Consider the following 21,453-nt stretch of genomic DNA (forward strand, 5'->3'; position numbering starts at 1 on the left):
TTGTTACTACGTAGAAGATGTGGGGGGCTTTTTTTATATCTGTGCCAAGGTGTCCACTCTCTGACAGTTTGCTCCTGCTGGCAGATATAAAGGCATTACAAATGAGAAACTACCATTTGATTTGTACCCTCTTTTCAATTAGTTTTATTGACAAAAAGCCATTAAAGTTAATCAAAGGAGAACAGATCCAAAAAATTCCTGAGAAAGCAAAGGCGTAGATCTAAAATAATCACACTTGGACCTCACCAAAAGCCTCGCAGCTCGCCCCTTATCTCTCTGTGCATCCATGAGGCTGCAGCCAAGAACAGTGGAGGACCTGATTAAAGATATGTTGCTGAAGACACAAAGAGAATTGCAAAATGCAGATGAACTACCTCTGGTAAGATTTAAAAGTATTAGATTGGCAAAAAAAAATGGGCACTTAAGTTACTGTCACTGCAGCCGAAGAGCAGAAATATACAAGCAAGTCATTGACATGTAAAGACAGACAGTGGGATAAGGACAATCAATAAAGTGATGTATTTCCCTGAGCCGGGACAAATAAAGGATTTAACTTGAAGTCCAAAATCCCTTTCTTTTAAATCATTACTGCAGAGGAGTGCCATCTTTCTAGGAGGGGACTGTTTTGAGGAACACACATTAAAGACGATAACAGTCATGACACAATAAGACAGTATTAAACATTTACCCCAAAACAAGAGCAGCTTACATGACTGTTCACATGTATAAGAGCTTAATCATCCTGAAGTTTGTTCAGTCATTCATTGGCATGGCAAGAGGGAGCATAAATGCACAGTATATACACTCTGACACAAAAGCCTGTCTCTGTAGTTTTAAGGCACTGAAGTTGGAGGAAATACAGGCATGAATATACTGAGTTTGTATGCAGAGTTTTTAAACCAGGACAAGGTATTGATTTGAGTCTGACCAGTAATGTTCACAGGCTTAAACAACACATACAGCCCTTACAAACACAAAGCAAATGATATTTATGGTAAATATGATGAAACTTTCAAGTACCGTATGACCACTTGGCTGTCTATATGGGATTGGTATGAATGCATTTTTTTTAAAGTGGGTTTTGGTGCCTAGATTATGGTTGAGAAACAAAAAGTATGTGGGACTGCTTCATAAATCCAGCACTGAGTCATGCTCAGTGTTGTGCCATCTCAGAGTCAGGTACTACAGACCTGTGAAAACATAATAACAAACTTTACATTTCAATAAAACTTCAATTGTCTCTTTTAGTCACAGTATTTCCATTTCTTGCATTTATAAAGAAATGAACTACTGAGTAACCTGACATCTTTTTTTTTTGTTTTATACAGTGTCTGTACCAAGTGACACTTTTGTTCTGTCCATTATTTGTCCAGTGGATGACCTGGTTGGGAAAGCCATGGTGAATTGGAAGCACGTCACCATAACAGGCGTTGTAGGGACTTCTCTGTGCATCAAATCCTTATTTGGTTCCACAATTTTCTTCAGGCGTCGCTTGAATTTTAGAAAATGACTGACAATGTTTCCAGCTCGGAAATTGGTCAAACTGTGGATCCTGGTTTGTTAGCTTAATAGCTGCATGCTGAGGAGTTTCTGACAGGTGAGGGATAGTTTGGTTGATCCTGGTAGGCAAAAGGCAGAGAAAGTACAAGGAGATGTCAGATGACGCGCTTTCCTTATTGTTCATAGAAAAAGTGTCAGTGAGTTCCACATTAACATCCATCCAGGAAAAATTATTTCCGTGTTTGTCCTGTGTTTTTTTTCATGGGAGCTCAATAATTTTGCTGTGAAATATAGTAGACAAAGAAGGAGAGTATTAGGTACAGATCAATACAAGTCAGTACATTTCAAGTCATTTTCAGTCAAGTCGTTGGTCTAGATTAGCAAGAGGCGACCAGTGGCTCTGGAGCTACGTGTGGCTCTTTAGCCTCTCTCCAGTGGCTCCTTGTGGCTTTGTCCAAAATTATATGGAAATGAACAACAGTGATTAAAATCATTTTAATCCTCTTTTCTCATTGTTATAGGCTTTAAGTAATTGGTACATTTTCCATTTGGCCTATGCACAGAAAAACAAATATTTGAACATTTTGTCAATTTAAAAAGTGTGTCTTGCATCTAAAGCCTGACATATTTTCTTCTAAATTTTGCTGAACCTCAACAGTGGTGGCTAGCTGTGAGTCTTTCTGGCTAAACTAGTTATCGATCCAAATCTAAAAATGGAAAAGTCTCTGAGGTAATCAAAGAATTTAAAAGAGCACTGACAGATTTCTTGGCTTTTACAAGCAATGTTGCAGTGTAATTTACTGCAGCTTACCGTCCCAAGTGGCTCACTGTTTCCTCCTGACCACCTGTTTGAGGTGGAGCTCGCTCTCTGCTGCCACTATAGGCAGCTCGTTCTTAAGGTGGTATGAGATAAGGTGGCTTATGCTCTCAAATAACATGTCTTTGGTTCGGACCTGTTTGGAGGGCAGCAAAAAACGGGAGGATGTAAGTTACTGTGCTCACTACATCCTGCACAAAGCTTCTAACAGGTATGCACAGGATGAAATTTAACATCTGGCAAACATTTTCTTGATAAACCGTTTACGCCTCATGCCAGACTCACCACTCCCTCTGGGTCCACCAGCAGCAGGTGTTTTGGCAGGCCACAGTGCATGCCAGTTAGCACATACTGTCCTGGGTTTGTAGTGCTCTCTCGCACCAGGAAATCTCCGTCTCGGACCAGGAGTTTCTCTGCGTCTCTCCTGCTCATGCGACTGTGGTACCACGGCTCCCTGCGCAGCTGTTCCTCGTTAGGGGCCACGGGGGCTCGACGGCGTGGAGGGCTGGGCCACTGGTCTTCCAAAACCCGGACACCTCCTCCTCCAGCTGCACCCCCACAGGCCTCATGGAGCTTCAGGGCGTCCTCAAAGGGCCCTACAGGGACAGTGATGTTCATGAAATACAAATGTGATCACTCTCCTGAATTTTTCAAATTAAAAAAGTGAGTTTATCTTCACTATATCTGTCAGAACGTGTCACAGGACTTACTCATGTCAAAGAGGTCCTTTTTGGGACTGTCCGGTGCCCTGGGCCCTCTGTGTCCATTGGGCCCCTGTGCCAGTGAATCCAGGTTTTCCAGACTCTGGGTGTTAACGTACTGATGTTCCTCGTAATCTCTGCTGCTTGATGGCTGACCGTCAGCACACAGGTAACCATCAGATGTCATACCTGAGAAAGACAGCTTTTTATACATTTCTGACCTATGGTTGTGTCTTAAGTGTGTGTTAGTGTGTTTCTTATTTTTTGGCTCCCCCAACTGGTTGAAATCACAAGTTGCAATATTGAGCCTCGTCACATATCATTTTACCACTTAATGGTGTATTTCCATAAATAAGCTAAGATAATTGAACCCACTGCTGTAAGTACTGGAGTGTATTTGTATTGCTTATGTCATAATTATAGACCAATTGTATGCAGCCACCAGGCAGCTTCTGGAGTCACTAGTGTTGGTCTAATTGAAGTGCAAATATTCCTAAAGAAATCTTTAAAAGAAAAAGGAACCTTTTATTAATTATTGAAACTACAAAAAATACGAACTGCTGTGTGTTTATTGCAGAATATTCCATTAAAAATACTCCATTACATAACAACTTCAAAAGTCTTGCTGCTATATTAGAATCTTGATATTCTTCTAATTCGACTATTGAAACGTACATTTTTCAGAAGCAAAAAACTACAGAAGCCAAGAAAGACCATGACTGCAATTTAAAAACAGGTAAAATGATATTGAAGATAACATCGATTTCTCCAGCTAACGAGAATTAAAAAACCTTTTCAAGCACAGCTTTCTTTTTCTTCCTTAACTTTCGCAGTTTGTAAGGTATGTATTTTGAACTGCAGTTACCGCCCCCCCAAAAAAGAATGAATATTGGTTAATAAAATTGTATCAAATGAAACTTGATTATCTAGATTCTAACTTCATTATCATTTCATTGCTATGTGACTTTTAATTACATTTTTTTACTGTGATTTAAAGATTTACGACTGTCATAATCTAAATGGAATTCAAGGAATCTTGAGGACGCTCCAAGCTTCCCTCTTTTCATAGATGACAAACAACTTGAGCCATGAGTCTTTCAACCAATTCGTTTATCTTGAAGGTCATCCTGATTAAAGATCCCAAGAGTCCTGCAGTAATTCCATCGGGGTGATCTTAACAAGGGTCCAAAAACTAAACTTGTCTTTGTGTTTGAAGGTCAGTAAGTTTCATTCAGAGAAAGAAGTGCAGAGATGACCGGATGCATAGCATAATATGTCACAGAAATGATAAACAGAAAAGTACAAATGATTTTATCACACATATTTTCCACGTTATATACGTGTGTCCTGCCACAGGGTGTCTCACCTGAGTTGTTCGTTGTCTCAGTGTCCCAGTGCAGTTCATAGCACAGCTGACCAGGAGGATAAGAAGCTTGCTCCCTCCTCGCCGGTGAGCCCATCTGCAAACACACACCCAGGGAACACACCCTAAATACATTTGTCTCTCTATACCTGAATGGACAGCTCACCCATCTCTTGTCCCCCACGTAATGCAGTTTTGAAGCACTCTATTTGAAACATTAGCTACAGCATGTCACCATATTTTTGAGGAAGCTGCAGGGAGAGAGAGAGAGTGCAGTGATTCCTCTCACACAGAAGGCAACAGAGGAGCCCAGGTTTATTTAATCACATCTATCTTTGGCAATTATGGTGCAGGCGCATCAGGAAGACAGTTATGGAGTATATTTTCATGCTCCTGCTGTTTAATTCCATTGGAGCAAGAAGGGGAAGGAGCAGGGAAACATATCAGCCATAAGTTTATTAAGGAAGCTATCAAAGAGTTAAGCTCACTGTCTAGTAAAGGTAAGTTATGCGCTACTTGATAATGACCAGATGTAGCTTCGATTACATTGGTGATAACATTAGACGGTGAGGTTGCACCCAAAACCTGACAATGTTTCCAAAAAGCATGCCTAAAGATTCACCTGTGCTGCTGTCTTGCTCTGTGGTTGTGTGTGGATGTGACCCAGCAGGGCTCCACTGGGCCTGAGCCGGGAGTCCACCACTCCCCCAACAGGAGGCTCCTTCCCCGGGATGCTGTTGTAGTAATCGTGCTCAGAGAAGTCCTCGTCTTCCCCCCACATCTGCTCCTCTGCCCTGACAGTCCTGAAGAAGATCCATTTAATTATTACTACTATAAAATCAATACCACAACTTATCTGATCTAAACAGTAATTTTGTTGAGAGTTATTTTCACTTTTAAAATGATATTATTAGCAATGATATTCACAAGGAGATCCGGGTTCTCAAATGGATTCAGTCTGATCAAATGACATCTCCACATCCGAAAGTGATCTATAAACATATGCTAGAGATCTGCAAAGATCACTGGAGCTGCTGCTGGCAGCAGGAAGACATTCATGTGAAACCAGAATAGAAAAGAGTAACAGTCTGGAGTTTCTCCTGCATCTAAAGCAACACCTGAGGTTTGGTCAAGGAGGTGACAAGATCTGTGAGGATCAATATTATAAGATGGGGTTTTGAGGTAATACAAGAACAATGTATCAAGTCTCCTTGTAATAAATAACAAAGAAATCTGAGAGTTGTACAGTAGATCAGGTTTTTTGTGGTGGAAATTGCGACTAAGCTCTTCTATGCAGGACGCCTGGTCAGTATTTATGTCAAAGTAAGTGTGATTGATTGTGACAATGAAGAAGAGGTGATGCTTGCACACTTTCCACATGCCACACAAGTAATAATAATGACAACATTTTGATCTTACTTAGATCTTCGTCAGGTTAAAATATATGAGAAGTGAAAACAATACTATTCATAATGCACATCAAGAGGATGTGTGGTGAACCATCTACACCTCTCAGGGTGATAAAACAATTAGTTAGAACCAAATCAATAAAGTACAAAAAAGTTCATAGAGAAAAAAAGGGCATATTTCAAAATATCAAATAAATATCCTAACATATCAAATTCATCATCAGATATATATTGATTGTGACAAAGTGTCAACAAGTTCAGTTCTCTAAATTATATGTCATACAACGGGCCCCTGGGCGTAGTGTAATAGATATTATTTATTTCTTATTTCAGAAATACGCTGCGAGTCACTGTTTACTTTGGCACCACCACTCCACAGATTTACAGGACAGTGACCAAAATGTTTAAAGGCTTTTCATGTTATCACAGAAGTCATAATTGTGGCTGGGCAGCACGTTACCTCTCCACAGACGTCATGGTTTTGGGAGGACTGTGTAGGTACTGTTTGAACTGCAGCTCGAAGGCTTGTCCGATGGTACTGATGACACTCTGCGCTAAACCGTCTGAGCACTCCAGGATGTGACACGCTGAAGGAGAAAAAACAACAAAAGAAGTTTTTTTTCCAGCTGCCACAAACTTTTAGCAGTAAGATCCCAGAACAGTATTAATCACTTTATTTTTTTTATCTACCTTTAGCTACCTTGTCCAAATGTACTGGTAACTGATATTATACATCAAGACCTGTAGTAGATGTCATATTAAAGTCTACTTTCACATCAGGAATAAATTAGTCTGTTTCCAGATTGTGGATACCTATTCTCCTGACTTGGCTTTTTATCTCAATGCGAGCTCTCCTGGTTAAATAAAGGTTATATTTATTCCATCATGTAACTTTTTAAAATCAATTGTGGCATCATGAAATACATGCGGAATAATTTTCTCACTGAGTAATCCATGTTAAGATACAATCCAGTATTGTATATTAGTGATTATGAAACAGGAAGTGAAGCAGAAAGAGAGGCTTTTCGGGACATACCTCTCTGATTCACTGGGTCTTTGGCCACATACGCAACATAATCAGGCGTGTCCTGCAACAGAAAGGAAGATAAATTCAATTAGACCAGATGAATTAGACATATATAACTAAATTAAAGCTCTAACTGATTCTTCGGGTCATGAGATTGGAAAGCAGTAAAATGGAATCTGGTCAGATATGTGCAGTCCGCCAAAATGTCCATTCAAACAACAACAACAACAACATCAACAACAACATAAAGGAGAGCCGAGAGCGAAATGCTGCACTCACTGTGTCTCCCCCGGAGGCAAATGAGATGGACTGCATGGGATGGTGTGCTATCACCTGAAAGAGACAAGTGGATGAAAACAGAGGCAGAGGTTTGCCAATATTCTGCTTTCACATGTCATCATTGATTCATGTGGATGAAGACAGAACACTAATGGACAAGAAGACTAGGGATGCCCAAATATAAGAGATCGTTTCATTGAAGTACAGACCAGGGTACAAAACATACAAGCTTTGAGGCAATCCCATTACATTTTGATTTTTTAAGTTTAGTACTATTAGAGTATATTAGTATAATTTTCATATCCACATTTTTGTTTTCAGCAAAAAGGAAATGCCTCGGATCGAATTATAACCGACCGTGGAGCATTATTTGCTTATTATCTTTTAGATGCAATTTTAATGTTTTCTTATTGTCTTACATCTAATCTATTCACGTCACTGTAAAGCACTTTGAATTGCCTTGTGGTTGAACTGTGCTGAGATAACGTATGGACTGATGATCACAGAAAGAAATTTTAAGAATTATTACAATTTATTTGAGGTCACAGATCAGTCCAATCCTTGTGCAGATTAACTGTCAGTAGTCATAGCATCATACCTGTCGTGTGGTAGGAATAAGCAGACCAAGGCCATCTATGGAAATATTGACTGCAATACTCATGCCTGCAAATCGCAGGTTACTCTTCCCCATAACAGACTGGAGGGCTTTGTTCTGGGCCTACATGAGGAATAATTTAAAAAAACAAGAACACAGTGAAAATTACAATCCTATATTTAACACTGTACTTACATTCAGAAAACTGAAATGCCATCCTGTATTTACTGTATTTGTTATGAGGGATAAATAGACATTGAGTTTACAAAAGTGACTTTCATAAACTATCATAAGTTTTTTAAAAGCATTGTACTAACCCGTGAGGCAACTTCAACTCATCTAGCTTTCTAGCAAGGAGAAAAACATTTAGTATAGTTCCATAAAACATGCACAGAAAGTTTGAAGTTTACTATTAACCTTCTTTCTCCAAGCTCCCTTTCCGCCTGGCACAGCGTCACACAGCCTGTTGATGGCTTCCCTAATTAGGGGAATGAAGAAAGGTCAAAGGTCAGATGCTAGTGGGATACACTGGCCACTGACTTAATAGAAAAGGCACTAAAAGTAAAAATCATGTGGACTCCTGTCACCTGTGCATCCAAATCTGAACAATCCAGTGACAACAATGTGAGGAGTATAACTGAAAGTTTTAAATGCTGAGTCATTGTTCAAGGCTACCCCAAAAAAAAAAACAAAAAACTGCTGCATCACAATGATTGAAAAACCTAGTGTTAAATATGAACAGACGCTCGGTGTGCCCTCCCTCTGGCCGAGGTCACGGGTCACAGACCCCCAACAGTTCAAAGGTCAAGAAAAGGTTTCTAGCAGGTCTGCTCACAAGCACTAAACTAGTTCTCACCGCTGATGTTCAGCGACAGATTGTTTATCAAACTCCTGTTTAACTCCCTGTCATATTCAGAAAATAGAAACACTATAATTTAACAAAATTAAGTGTTGGGGGTCCTCTGCTGCTTCTTTAGGGTGTCATAACTCACATTTATTCTCTACGGTGTACTTCTCTCTGCAGAATTCATACAACTTTGCAGTAAAGCTGCTATAACTCCTGGGAACGGCCGCCTAATGGCCGTTTAAAGCCTCTGTCCCCTGTGTGTCTGATGGCGAGAGTGAGACATAATGTGGATTTGAGGCTGGAGCTTGCACGCTCTCTCTGCCAGGGGACAGCGGGGACAGCAGTCAAGAACCCAGCTGCCCCTATCAAGTGGCTCGTAAATATTTAAAAAGCAGCGTCCTGGGCCCCATCTCGAGTAAAGGTCTTCTCAGGGATTTTTGAAAAAACACCACAATGTTCGAATGAGTCATGCTGATGAGAGAGCAGAGGGGGGAGGAGGAGGAGGAGGAGGAGGACGAGGAGGAGGAGGAGGAGGAGAGAGATGGGCTGTTGTTGTTGTTTTCGTGTGCAGCCTCTGTATCTTTGCTGCAATAAAATGCCAGACCTCATTATCGCTGGTGTTGCCGTTTAACACCAGGACACAGAGAGCACTGTTGGGAGTGTGAAGTGCATTTTTGAAATTCTAAAAAGCACTGATTGTTTTGTTGTCGTCCTGAACCAAGTGAACTTTTGTTAAAGTCAGCAAGCCGAAAAAAGACTAGCTCTGGACCCATAATACACATTCTGACATTAAAATTCTGCTTTTGCACCCAGCAGCAATTTTCATAAAGAAGAATATCCTATAAAGTAAGTTTGTTTGATTGATTAAAGACAATCAATCATTGATTTCTGGCCTTGTGGGACAGATGGCCTGTCCCAAGTTCCCCAAGGAATCAGAGGCCTGGGGCTGTTAAAATTTGGAAGTCAGTTTTAAAGCTGTCATTGATAAACTGCCATGCACATGTTACTGAATGGCAAAGGGTGCGGTGAATTCAACTAACAGCAAGCACAATGACTTACTCTATAATCAACAACTACAAGGATTCAAAAACAAAACATCACCAACATACTAAAACAATCATAACTCACTGATGCCATGCTCGTGCGGATTATGAGACAATGGGCCCCTGGGCTCAGAGAAAAACAGACTTTGTGGAGACTTTGCCTTCTTCTTGTTTATGTTTGTAAATGTTATGCATCTTTTTGTGGTTTTGTGTCCCTTTGATTTAATTTTGTGTCTCTTTGTGATTGTTTTTCCCACTGTAATTATTTGTTGTCTCTTTGCAGTTTCTTTGCATCTATTTGTGGTCTTTTTGTCTCTTTCTGTTGTTAATTTATAAATTTTTGTACTGATTTTTGTGTCTCTTAACAGTTTCTTTGTATCTCTTTGTGGTCATTTTGAGTGTCTTCCTGGTTCTTAATTTGAGTGAAATTTTGCAGGTAAAGGCCAACGGGGCTCTAACACCTTAGGCCCCTGGTTCTCTGTCCAACAGGTCCATTCAGTAATCCATCCATGGTCATACTAAAACAAAAACCAGTGTAGTCATATGCTTGGTATGGTCTCCTCCTTTGCTAATGTTTTGTTTTGTTGTTTTGTTTTTGAACTGTCTCCCCCCCCTCCTCCTCCTCCTCCTCCTCAAGAAGTTACAACCACAGACATTATCCAGCAGGGTGCGTTCATGGGGACCACTGCAGCTTTCCACAGTCATTAGCAAAACATCATCAATAATAGATCTCCCTCTCTATCACTCCATCTACTGCAGCCTCCACCCCCCTGCACTTAAAGCCTTGGATGCATGGTGGGCTCCGATTACAGCCGATCGATTGTGAAGGAGAGAGAGGAGGGCGAGAGACGTGGAGGGAGGGAGCAAGGGAGTGCATTTCTCCCATGAGGCTGAGGATTGCAAAGAGGCCTGCTTTTATAATAATAACATCACATGTAGGGCATAACAACACGACACAGACATACTGAGACCCTGAGGTATAGTTTTATACGGACGCATAATGCACCACCACTGCACACACATACAGAGGCCTTGTCTATTGCTTAACTGGGATACATGATTATATGTTACACACATATATACACATATACTTATATTGCTGCCATTGTGCTAAATCTTGTGACTTTAGTTTTGATTAGGCTTTTTTGTATTGGTACTGGCATTTCACTGCCAGTGCTAATTCACTTTCTTCAGTACCAGTACCAGTTCACTTTCTACTGCAACTACAAGAAATTCAAAATTGTGTATGCTCTCAACAACAATTGAGTTTCCTCACATCTGCAAAGTAAGGTGTCTTAAACCAAAAGCTACAAGTTTGAAACTATTCGTTAAGATCATCAATCAAGTCACGCTGACATAATAATAAGAAGATTAAAATCTAACCACACTCACTCTGAGTAACAGCCCAGAACTGACACACCCCGATGGTTGCACATTTGATATCATAGTGGCTGATACTTGAGTTAATCCTATACATGTTGGATCAAATTCTCCTGACGCATCACTACCAATAGAGATGGTTACCAGCGTACCTTGTCACCTGAGTCCGCGTGTTGAAGTCCAGGGAACGCATTGACTTTAGCACTTCGATGCAGCCCATGTACTGCAAAAATAAAACAAACAGAAAGATCAGAACAAGTTTGAAAATATGGCTTTAATTATTAAATGCTCCTTTTAATATAACTATGAATTTGCATGTGTTATAAATGCAGCTGGAACCATTTCTCAGCTGTAGAGAAAGGACAGATGTGATGGGAGGGATGTGGGATCACTCTAAAATAAATGCCGAACTTAAAACTTATTGTGGAAAACTACTGAAGTCATCAGCTTTGGGAGAACTTGCATAATAAGTCAAGTCAAGCAGAACTTTATTTGTCCCAAGAGGAAAAATTGGTTGTGTAGCAATAAAAACAGTAAAGGCACACGCTCAAAAACAAACACAAGGCAATTAAATACAACATACAATAAAATGTAATAAGCACAAGAGTGAAAAATAAAGTGCGGTGGGCGGTTGAGCTTTTTCTTTTTTCTATTGGAGTTTAGTAGTGAAATGGCTGAGGTTATGAAGGAGTGTTTAGTTTTAAATAGTGGGTATTTGACTGAATAAATAAGCCTCTATATGTTTAAAATATATCATCTGTAAACATTCATAGCAAATGTTGCATTTGAAATAAAATCTGTCAAAAAGTATGTCATGGCTGGGGTAGCACAATTTATCTAAACAACAAACACCAAATTGCAGGAGCTGTATTTTTTTTTATAAAAGTGTTACAACATACCATCACGAATGAAGGTAACAGGTATGAAGGTAACATTTGGTGATTATAGACCCCAGCAAAATTCACATTATCTATAATTTTCATATTTATTACAGTGAAAATAAAATGCAGTAATGACCATTTCCACTAAATGCACATTTTGTTGCAAAATAATGACAATATGATTTTCTTTTGCATATCCCAAAGCCCTAATCATTGCATTACAAATCTTCTGAAAAGAAAAAAAAAAGTAAAAAGACAGTATACATTATGCAATCCTCTATTGTTAAGCATGACTGTTTCCAACAGTGCATCATAATGTGACTCAAATGCACATATAAGCCATTAAAGTGTACTACAGCGAGCAGCCGCCAGCTGAGCAGCGTCCTAATGGCTGTCAGGTTGGGGTGCTAATAGCACCTTGACTAGATTAGCAGCACTAAGAGCTCCAAATCACAGACAAACTGCAGCTTCTTCTGCCTCTGGGGACGCTGAGAGTGTGAGTGTGTGAGTGTGTTTGTGTATCCAGTCAATGCATGTGAGGATGTCCTGCACTTATTTGCATACAAATCTGTGAGGTTTATACATTAAAAGATGGAGAGGTGAGTTGAATCTAAGACAATTCACCTGCAATCATCGATTTATGATGATGTAACTGACTGACTATGGCATATTCACAGCTTTGAGAAAAATAAACCAATAAATAAACAAATAAATGGAAAGAATCACACTGTTTGTGTAACCATCGCTTGGGAAAGGGCGCATTAATGAATCGTCCTTTTGTGTTTCACCTGTTCGAAAAGACTTCTCGAACAAGAAGTCATCTCATTTCAAATCACCTTTTTATTCTTCTCTGCACTTTTGCTATCTTTAATGTTTTTTCATTAGAAAAATGTAAATTATTTAGTGTTTAATTTTACCTTTTATATCATATCTCTTAACTCTTTTATTGTAAATCTGTATGCTTTATTATGTTTTATATTTTATTGCTCTGTAAAGCACTTTGAATTCCCCTGTTGTATGAAATGTGCTATACACATAAAGCTGCCTGGCCTTAAATCTCAAACATTTCCTGATGTAAAACTCTTCAGTAGTATATTAGCTTGTCTGATTTATAAACTCTTTGTGAAAGTATTTTGGTGCTACAAAATTTATATCCTCTCCAACAGAACTTTGGCTCAGTCAGTGCCATATTTATTCAGTGCAGTGTCCAGGGCTGTTAGTGACTGCAACAGACAGCAGACAGACCACGCCACAGCCATACAAACAAACACGAAAAGAGAGGAGAGAGAGAGAGAGAGAGAGAGAGAGAGAGAGAGACAGAGAGAGAGAGAGAGAGAGCGAGAGCAACCCTTGAGTCCGAGAGCTTAATGAGCTTTCTAACCAGATTTGGAGGCGAAGGGAAGTCTTCCATCAGGAAAATTGTCTCTCTTTTTTCTTCTCCTCCCTGCCAATGCCTCCATTGTCACACACTCATCTGCTGATGAAATGCATCCCCTCTTCTATCACCCTATCTGCACTCCCTTCCTTTTGGCCAAGTCTCAAACACGCTACTTCTACGGGTGCACAGGAGCACTGACCGTCCAAGAAGCGTTCCTCAGAATAGTAATAATAATGACAAACATGCTCAAAACTTTGTGGCATCATGGCTGCCTTCCTTGAGATCAGTTTTAGCCATTTAATTGTTTACTGGTGTAGAAAATGTCCTAATGTCCCAGTTTTATTATGTAATAGCTTCTCATTTACCAATAAGGCAAGACAAGATCAAGAGTCATGTATGTTGTGTAACGATGGCTGGGGAGATCATGAACAGATACTGTACTGAGAACAGCTGGATGTTACCAAACAGTTTCTGGACAGTGTACATGGTGATTGATTAGGGTGTTTTTGAAGTCTAGTACATGCAGTCCTATCCTGTTCATAATTCAACCTGCCAAAGTAAAATATTCATATTGTGGACAACAAATTCCCTCCAATTTCATACTTTTGTGCACTGCTCAGAGCAGACTTTAGAGCATCTGGCCACAAATTGTTGCTGTACCATAAAAAAGTCAAATCAGGAATCTGCACCAATAGCAACAAAACATTGCCGCACAGATATTTACAATTTGACTAGCAAAGGCACCAGATTGTAAGGGAGCAGCATAAAATGATAGCAGTATTATTTTCATGTAGCTCTTTAAATGATAGCTGCTTTTGGTGGCTGCAGTGCTTTGTTTGATGGCTGCTGCTGCTGCAGTGTCCTGGCTGTCAAAGATAGCAGATGCAGGCCAGAGACACAGCCTGACATGGACAAAGACAAAGTGTTAAGGAGGAAAGCAATACTAAGAATCACATTTGTATCTTTCCCAGCAGAGGAGTGACTGTGAGTGAGAGAGAAAGAGACAGTGAAACAGAAATAGAGGGAGAGAGAGCTGTGTGCTCTGGTAGCTATGCTGAGCGAAAAAAGGCACAGTGCAGCAGAAATCTACTGTCACTTTGACACTAATACATGCAGCAAGTGCTCCTCCCTGCATAGATTTACCACAGAATTGCACACATAGTACTGCTTTAAGCTGCCGTGAAATGCATTTCAAACATTAGCTCACACAGATCATTTAGACTTATCGCTTCAGATGGCAACAATAAACTGTTAAAGGCTGATAATTCACTGAGATATCAATCACACATTAGAGCAGCGCTTGTTATTAATCTAGGAAAGCCCTGCATGGTGATGAGAGCTCACACAAACTCATCACCGGACCCCTCCCATACCGATCCAACCGTCCTTATCCACATCACATGATGCAAATGACTGTGATTAAATGTAATTGAATATAGGAATGAATGGTGCCTGTATAATGCCATTAGAAGGCATGCTTGAGCCCCAGACTGGGCTAATCAAGAGCCATGTCATTAGTTTGAGGAGGAAGGGGGGGGAGCAGTGCAAGAGGGGCGGAGGTGAACGGGCATGGGGGGGGGTCGCTGAGGGGAGATCATGACATTGACGTCAAGCAGTCTACATGGGATGGTAACCCTTTGTAAACACAAAATACATGCTGATAAAGATATCTCTACTTTTAATTCATAATCATTCTTATCTCTTGTGGGACAACCTACATCCATTTCTCTTATGTAGCCTTGTTTTTAAAAACACAAACAGTTTAAAAATATCATCCAAGCTCTGATGATGCTAACGGTTGGGATTCATCATGCTCAGGGATTGTAAATTACATTTTTATGGATAAAAATTTATGGTCTCCTTGCACACACGAATGTAAACAATCCCGAAACCACACACAAAGAGCACCACTCCCACACTTACACTGGGAGCTCACACTCAGGCACACAGAAGGCTACACGCACTATAAATACAGGTTGTTATGGTTTTAAGTGGAGGTATCTAATGCATACAACCTTTGGTAAACACTGCGGCAAAATAATGATCGCCACTACAGTCTGTGCACATAATTTCATGGTTTATCTTTTTCCACCCTAACGGCTGTGTGCTATCCTGACGCAGTCTCCCTACCAGCCACACCAAGCTATCTATATGGATTATGTATTCCCCAGCCCTCACCACATGAGCTGCATAACAAACTGCCTGGCACTGTGGTGTCCTTTTGTTTCCCACCCACGTAGAGAAACCTTTAAATGGGGTCATTAATATCATGTGGATCACTGATTCCTGTAAGCAGTTAATTAATGTTAGCGCCACAGAAAGTTTTTTTCTTTTTGTGGATACTTAAGAGGAAGCAGCTTTACGCTAGATAAACAGTACTCATTAAAACAAGGTGCCCACAGACTCACCCTGACGATGTAAGAAGCCCCTGGTCCTGCAATCTTCTTGTCGGGGTGCAGCCAGCCTTGGGAGGGTTTGTGGATGAAGCTTCCCTTCTGGGTGAAGTCCTCTCCCCCCAGCCACATGCCTTCCACTCGTGTCCTGCGGTTCATTCCTGACCTGGAGCTGCTGGAACCCCCAGGGCTCGCCATGGCCTCTGTGGCCCCAAATCCGTGCCCCCCTGGACTGGCCGAGTTTGCCGCTGCGACTGCTCTCTGCCCTCTGATGGCCTGCAAGGAACAGGGGGTGACACACACGGGGTCACAAGAGTTAAGCACCGCTGCGAGACTGGCCACGGGGCCACTGGCTGAGGCGGCACCGCTGTGCCTGTGCGATGATGAGCTATGTGAGACGGAGGCCTGGGAAGGGGCTGCTGCCGCCTTCCCTGAGTCCTTGCTGGAGCTGGAGCTGGAGCTGGAGTTGGACGGGCTCCGGCTGAGCAGGGAATTGGAGAACTTCCACTGGGGCATCTTAGGGATGAGCATGCAGAAGGTTGTGGTGGCATCCTGTTCCCCATCCAGGCACGGGGAGTCAGCCAGGGCTGCAGCCCCGGCGGAGGAGGATGATCTGGCAGCGTGATCCAGAGGAGGCAGAGGAGGCAGGGGAGGCAGAGGGAGGCTCGTGGCGGAGGACGACACCACCGGCGTGGCCACAACTTTGCCGCTCATGGCTAAGCTCTGCATCAGGTCGTCGGAGGAGGTCACAGACTCGTTGCGGAAGCGGCCATACTTTGGCTTAAGGAGCATGCCCGGAGGAGCCGCCTGAAGCAGGAGCTGAGAGGGGGGATAACTGCCAGAGGATGAGGAGGGGAAAGAGGGGAAGGGGGAAGGGGAGAGGGGGAGAGGTGTAATGGAAGAAGGGGAGAAAACTAGAGAGAGAATCTTCCAGGTGGAGTCCTATATCCTTGTCAACTGAATGCTATCTGGTCCTCTCCCGTTCACACACACACACTGTCCCGCTCTCATGCCACTCTCCTCTCTGTCTGAGCTGGCCTGCTTCCCTTCACTGCCTTAGGCAGGCTCGCTCGTACGCTCCCCGTCTCTCTCCCTCTCTCTCTCCCTTTCTCTTTGGATGATGTCATTGGGTCTATTAGCCGTGCCCTGCCCAGCTGCTCTCAGACTGTATTAGCTAAAACACATCTGCCTGAACCACAGTCAAACTCTCTCTCTCTCACACACACACACACACACATACACAGAGCACCTATTTTTTTCTATACAAAAGAGAATTAGCATACTAATAACCAGTGTCACGGTGCATTATCTTCCGGCTACTTTGTAGAATTTCAAACCTCTCAACAATGCTTAATGTATAAAAAGGTAATAATATTATTGTTATAGCTAAGATTACTTGACTGTAAGTATTACTCAAAGCTAAATCAGGGCTCTTTTTCAGGCCAAGGGCCACTAAGCTGAGAGACAGACAAAGTAGGGATCCTATTATATTGTATAAAATTGAGTTGCAAATCAGGCTGGCTCTACAATAACATGTAAGTTAGCTTAAAGTGCAATATATAAATATACCCTTTTAATGGTGCATGCAATAGTAAGCTATTAAAATGATAATTACTGGCAGACTCGTATATTTAAACATGTTTGTTTTGCGGTGAGGTTTCAGAGGCTCATAAAAGTTACTAATGATTCATTGTGGCTCGCAGGAATGTCAGTATACTTGAAATTATAATACAGCTATCTGGCCCATATGTTTGTTATGGATCGAACGCACACTGATTTAGTATGGCAAACAGTTAGCGTGTCATTAGTGTTGTGGACTGTCATTTAAATGCTGTTTTTTTAACTGATTTATCTTTGATAAAAATGGATTCATGCTAATGTGTATTTTCAGACAGATTTTAACTGAAAAAAAAACAATTTAATTTTTTAAATTAATTTATTAATAAACCTTAAGTAGTTACACACCTGAATTAAATGGCAATTTTTCTGGAACAATTCTTCCTTTCTGATGCAATACAGTAGCGTACGCAGCAGGTTGCTCTGTGCAGCAATGAGGAACAGATTTTTGGTAACTAATGTAACATTTGCCATAAATAACATGTAAGAAATCTGGCAATATACCACACAGGAAAGTCCCAAGGCTTTTATATATATATATATATATATATATATATATATATATATATATATATATATATATATATATATATATATATATATATATATAAAATAAAAAAGGAAAGAAATATTAACTACAAGCTTGATCATAAATCTGAGTAATTAATACCAGCATCAGGAGTCCCATTCAATTAGTTAAAGTGTACTTTGTGTAAGTCAATGTGCATGTGGGGGGGTTAGAGTGTAATTCCATTTGTCCTAGCATTAGACAAAAACAAAGGAAGCAATGCAGCCACACTCATAAGGGACTACATGTCTGAAAACGTCCACCCTATCCCATCTGTCTGAATTCTCTTCCCTCCCATCCACCTCCCCAGAGAGCAATCAGCCATCTCAGCATGATCCTTTTAGCTCCTCACTTGCACTCTGCCTCACTCTTCTCCTCATTCGCAGTCAAACCACTTACACTCTATTTCCTAAAGTCACTATTTTACTCAAATGTAATGAAAGGTAGCGGTCAGGATTCTCAAAGTGAGGTTTCCTCTTGTGATGGTCACATCCTGCACGCAGGTGGGAGCAATGTCTGCACTGATTGTGAAATCCCAGTATAGTCAGGGTCATCTGTTTCGCAAAAAGAGGGGCGATCTACTGACTAACGCCACCTACGCAGACAAGGAAAAGCTCATTATGTTCCTGTCAGCTGCTCAAATTCAATCAAGCAAGTCATTCCGATTTGTTGAGTCCCGTAATTATGTTGTCTGTTCGGTAAAAAGTTGACTGAAGACACCGAAATAAACAAAGTGGGAAATAAACTACATTGATCAGAATAGGTTTTAGCTGTGCACTACCCTGCATGAAACCAACACAAAATTTAGAAAGGCATCAGGAGGCTTACCTATGTTAGGTTTTGCAGAAGAAGAAAATCCAGCTCAGTGAACATCCAATAACTTTGTCAGAGGAAAGGAATGTGGACAATAAAAATAGTACTAATATGCTGTAGGTGTGGTTGAAAAAGAGAACAATTTCATTTCAATCAGGAGACCTCATTACAACAAACCACACGCACTGAGAAACCCCCTCACACACACACACCACCATCAGAAATGCCAATGCCATCCCACCTTCTTCCAAACAGCCAATCACCTCTTGTTTATTTGCAACAGAGTATGAGAAGTTACTGATAAACCAGAGGGAATCAATGCATGTTGACAGATCCACAAGTAGCTGGCCTTTCTCAGTACGCTCTGTACCTTTTTCTGTGTGCAAAAAACTGCTCTGACAACATATTGTACATAGAAAACAGATATGGAGCCATATTAATTCATACCAAACTATATAAAAATATCTTAAACAAACAGATGCAAAAGCAACCGTGTGAAGATTGTATTATCTTCCATTTCCATAAACATCAATAGATTTTTTACTTGTGTCTGATTTTACACTTCAATCACTCGGCTATACAGTGATATTCAGCATGTGAAGAGTTAACATATTTACCTTCTGACTTTGGTAGTTTGCATATACAAGTGGAACAAATCACGCTGTGAATACACCACCACTCATTAGCAGCCATTACCTTGACAATAGAGATTACACCAAGAACAGCAACATGGGTTACTTACTACAACACAGTCCGCTAACTACTTTGTTAAAATGTAAAGAGAGAGTTAATTTTTCACGTGTTTATTTATCATGGACTGAGAAAAGTGTTATATTTATGTAAAGCCTACAGAGAAAATAAAATTGGTGGTGACTAATGCATTTCTCGGTGTATGGATATTGTGATGTCATAACAGAAGTTATTAATATGTAAAGAAAAGAATGTACAGTCGCGGAAATATGTCACATGGATAACTGTTTTTATAGCAAGTGATCAAAATATAGTTAGACATTATTAAGTGACAAGACAAATTCATCTCCGGTCCCTGCACTCGAAACAAACTGATATATAGATATTATCATTACCTGGTATCTAACAAAAGTATAATTGAATACATGTCAAAAATAATAACTGTGAGATAACTTAATTTATGTATTACGACAGAGTTTTAGGGCCTCATTGAGGAAAAAAACTTTTTGGCAACATTGAGAATAAAGTCCTAATATTCCGAGATTAAAGTCATAGTTTTACTAGAAAAAAAATTTTTTTAATAGAATAAACTCGTAATATTATGAGAATAAAGTCAGAATTTGGGGAGAAAAAGACATAATTTTATAGGAATACAGTTGCAATACGAGTCATTTGTCGCAAGAAGAGTTGTATCTCTACAAGAGAGGGGATATTCGCCTGTTTTACAGTTTGCTGGCAATATGTTTATTTCCATGATATACTGGTCCTTTCTTGTAGAAATACCACTTCATCCTCGTAAAATTACGACTGCTTCTCTCATAAAATTACGTTTTTTTCGCAGAATATTACAATTTTTTCTCATAATATTACAACTTTGTTCTCAAAATTATGACTTTACTCTCGAAATTTAACTTTTTTTTCTTTAAAATGCCCCTAATCCTCCATCGTAGTATATAGGCTGATTTCATTTATTTTTGTTATTTAGCCAGGGATATAAATAATAAATATATAACTATACCTGCTCCAAGAAGCTATTATGATTATGCTTAATTGCATTTTTTGCTGTCATAATCCTGGCCTCAAGAGCCAATGGCAAATCAACACAATGATCTTGTCTTTTTTTGTCCTTTTGTGTCTCACTATTCATTTTGTGTCTCTTTGTAGTTGTTGCCCCCTTTTATGGTTACTTTATGTCTCTTCAAAGTTCTTTTGCATCTCTGTATGGTCTATTTGTGTCTGTTTTTGGTCATTTTGGGTCTCTTACTCGCCAGTGCTTGTAAAGTTGAGAGATATTTTGCATGTGAGGGGCAAGGGGACCCCTTACACTTCGGGCCCCTGTCACTGTGCCACTGTAATCCACTGATAATGATATGCACCTGCTGCTTCATGCATGCAACAAATTAAAGTTAAAATAACAATTCGCCAGGCAAAATAATGAGAAACAAGTCTAAGATGAAAAAAATCACACAAATTGTAGTAATTTAAAACAAACATTTACATATTCAGGCCTTAAGTTTGATATATTTCCAGCTAAATGTCTTTTATTTAACCATTTAGTTTGCAATTTGTGTGCCCAGTGTTCGGTTCATGTTTATAATGTTTTGTGGCTACACCGCATATGCCTTAATTGCAAGTCTAAAAGCAAAAAACGCATAATCCAGCATGAGTGATATTGGCCAAAAACTTAAAGTTTAGTGGCTGAATTTACCACTAGCCTACCTGGTAGTCTACTTCCAGCATTTCACCCTGGCAGTGTTTAGTCTGCGCCTCCCACAGTCGAGCATGTTGTTGAGCTGCAGCACCCGGGAAGAATGCAGGCAGAGTGACAGAGAGAGTGAAGACAAGAAGAGCTCACACTGAGGCCGTTTTAGCTTTCAGAAAACTCCGGGCGAAATACCAGAAACATTTTCAAATATATCACATATCTTCTCTTTAATCGACTTACTTGAACTTGAATATGGCAAAAAACTGAAGCTGAAAATAATGACGAATATGTGTTTTATAAATTAATTTAGAGGGACATTAACCAACTGTTGGCAAACCGTAGTCCCTCGTTTGAAGAGCTGTGTTTTCCACAGCCGAGTGGTTCATCTTCCAAAATATAGACGATCTAAATGGAAACGGCCTCCACGTGCCGCTGTTTTGACCAATC

The 21,453-nt window shown here is 40.3% G+C and overlaps 1 protein-coding gene across 5 annotated transcripts; it reads right to left on the minus strand.

Annotated features, from left to right (window-relative positions):
• Window positions 1-115: 115 nt before the first annotated feature.
• shc2 (SHC (Src homology 2 domain containing) transforming protein 2) lies at window positions 116-21,331 on the minus strand. 5 transcript variants are annotated; one of them, XM_088077803.1, is made up of 14 exons: window positions 21,021-21,331; window positions 15,629-16,448; window positions 11,114-11,184; window positions 8,109-8,169; window positions 7,695-7,814; window positions 7,097-7,150; window positions 6,827-6,878; window positions 6,251-6,377; window positions 5,004-5,184; window positions 4,385-4,478; window positions 3,028-3,207; window positions 2,603-2,913; window positions 2,312-2,453; window positions 116-1,781 (listed from the first exon to the last, which is right to left on the minus strand). In XM_088077803.1, the coding sequence occupies exons 2-13, from the start codon at window positions 16,403-16,405 to the stop codon at window positions 2,325-2,327; spliced, it is 2,157 nt and encodes a 718-aa protein (XP_087933929.1). In that variant the 5' UTR covers window positions 16,406-16,448; window positions 21,021-21,331; the 3' UTR covers window positions 116-1,781; window positions 2,312-2,324. The 5 variants fall into 5 exon arrangements, with proteins under 5 accessions (XP_087933929.1, XP_087933930.1, XP_087933928.1 ...); XM_088077804.1 differs by having other exon boundaries at window positions 15,629-15,889; window positions 21,021-21,035; XM_088077802.1 differs by lacking the exon at window positions 21,021-21,331 and adding an exon at window positions 18,627-19,751.
• Between the last annotated feature and the right edge of the window lie 122 nt (window positions 21,332-21,453).

Source organism: Plectropomus leopardus, chromosome 5 (genome assembly GCF_026936395.1).
Source record: "Plectropomus leopardus strain MGB_pleo_1.0 chromosome 5, ASM2693639v1, whole genome shotgun sequence".
Lineage (NCBI taxonomy): Eukaryota > Metazoa > Chordata > Actinopteri > Perciformes > Serranidae > Plectropomus > Plectropomus leopardus.

Excerpts from the sequence above, each read along its gene's own strand:
- shc2 (XM_088077803.1), bottom strand. The coding sequence starts at position 16,405 with ATGCTCCTTAAGCCAAAGTATGGCCGCTTCCGCAACGAGTCTGTGACC. Across the intron at positions 8,170-11,113 it reads ACGCGGACTCAGGTGACAAG|GGAAGCCATCAACAGGCTGT; the intron begins GTACGCTGGTAA and ends TCCCCTAATTAG. Across the intron at positions 2,914-3,027 it reads AAAGGACCTCTTTGACATGA|GGCCCTTTGAGGACGCCCTG; the intron begins GTAAGTCCTGTG and ends CTGTCCCTGTAG.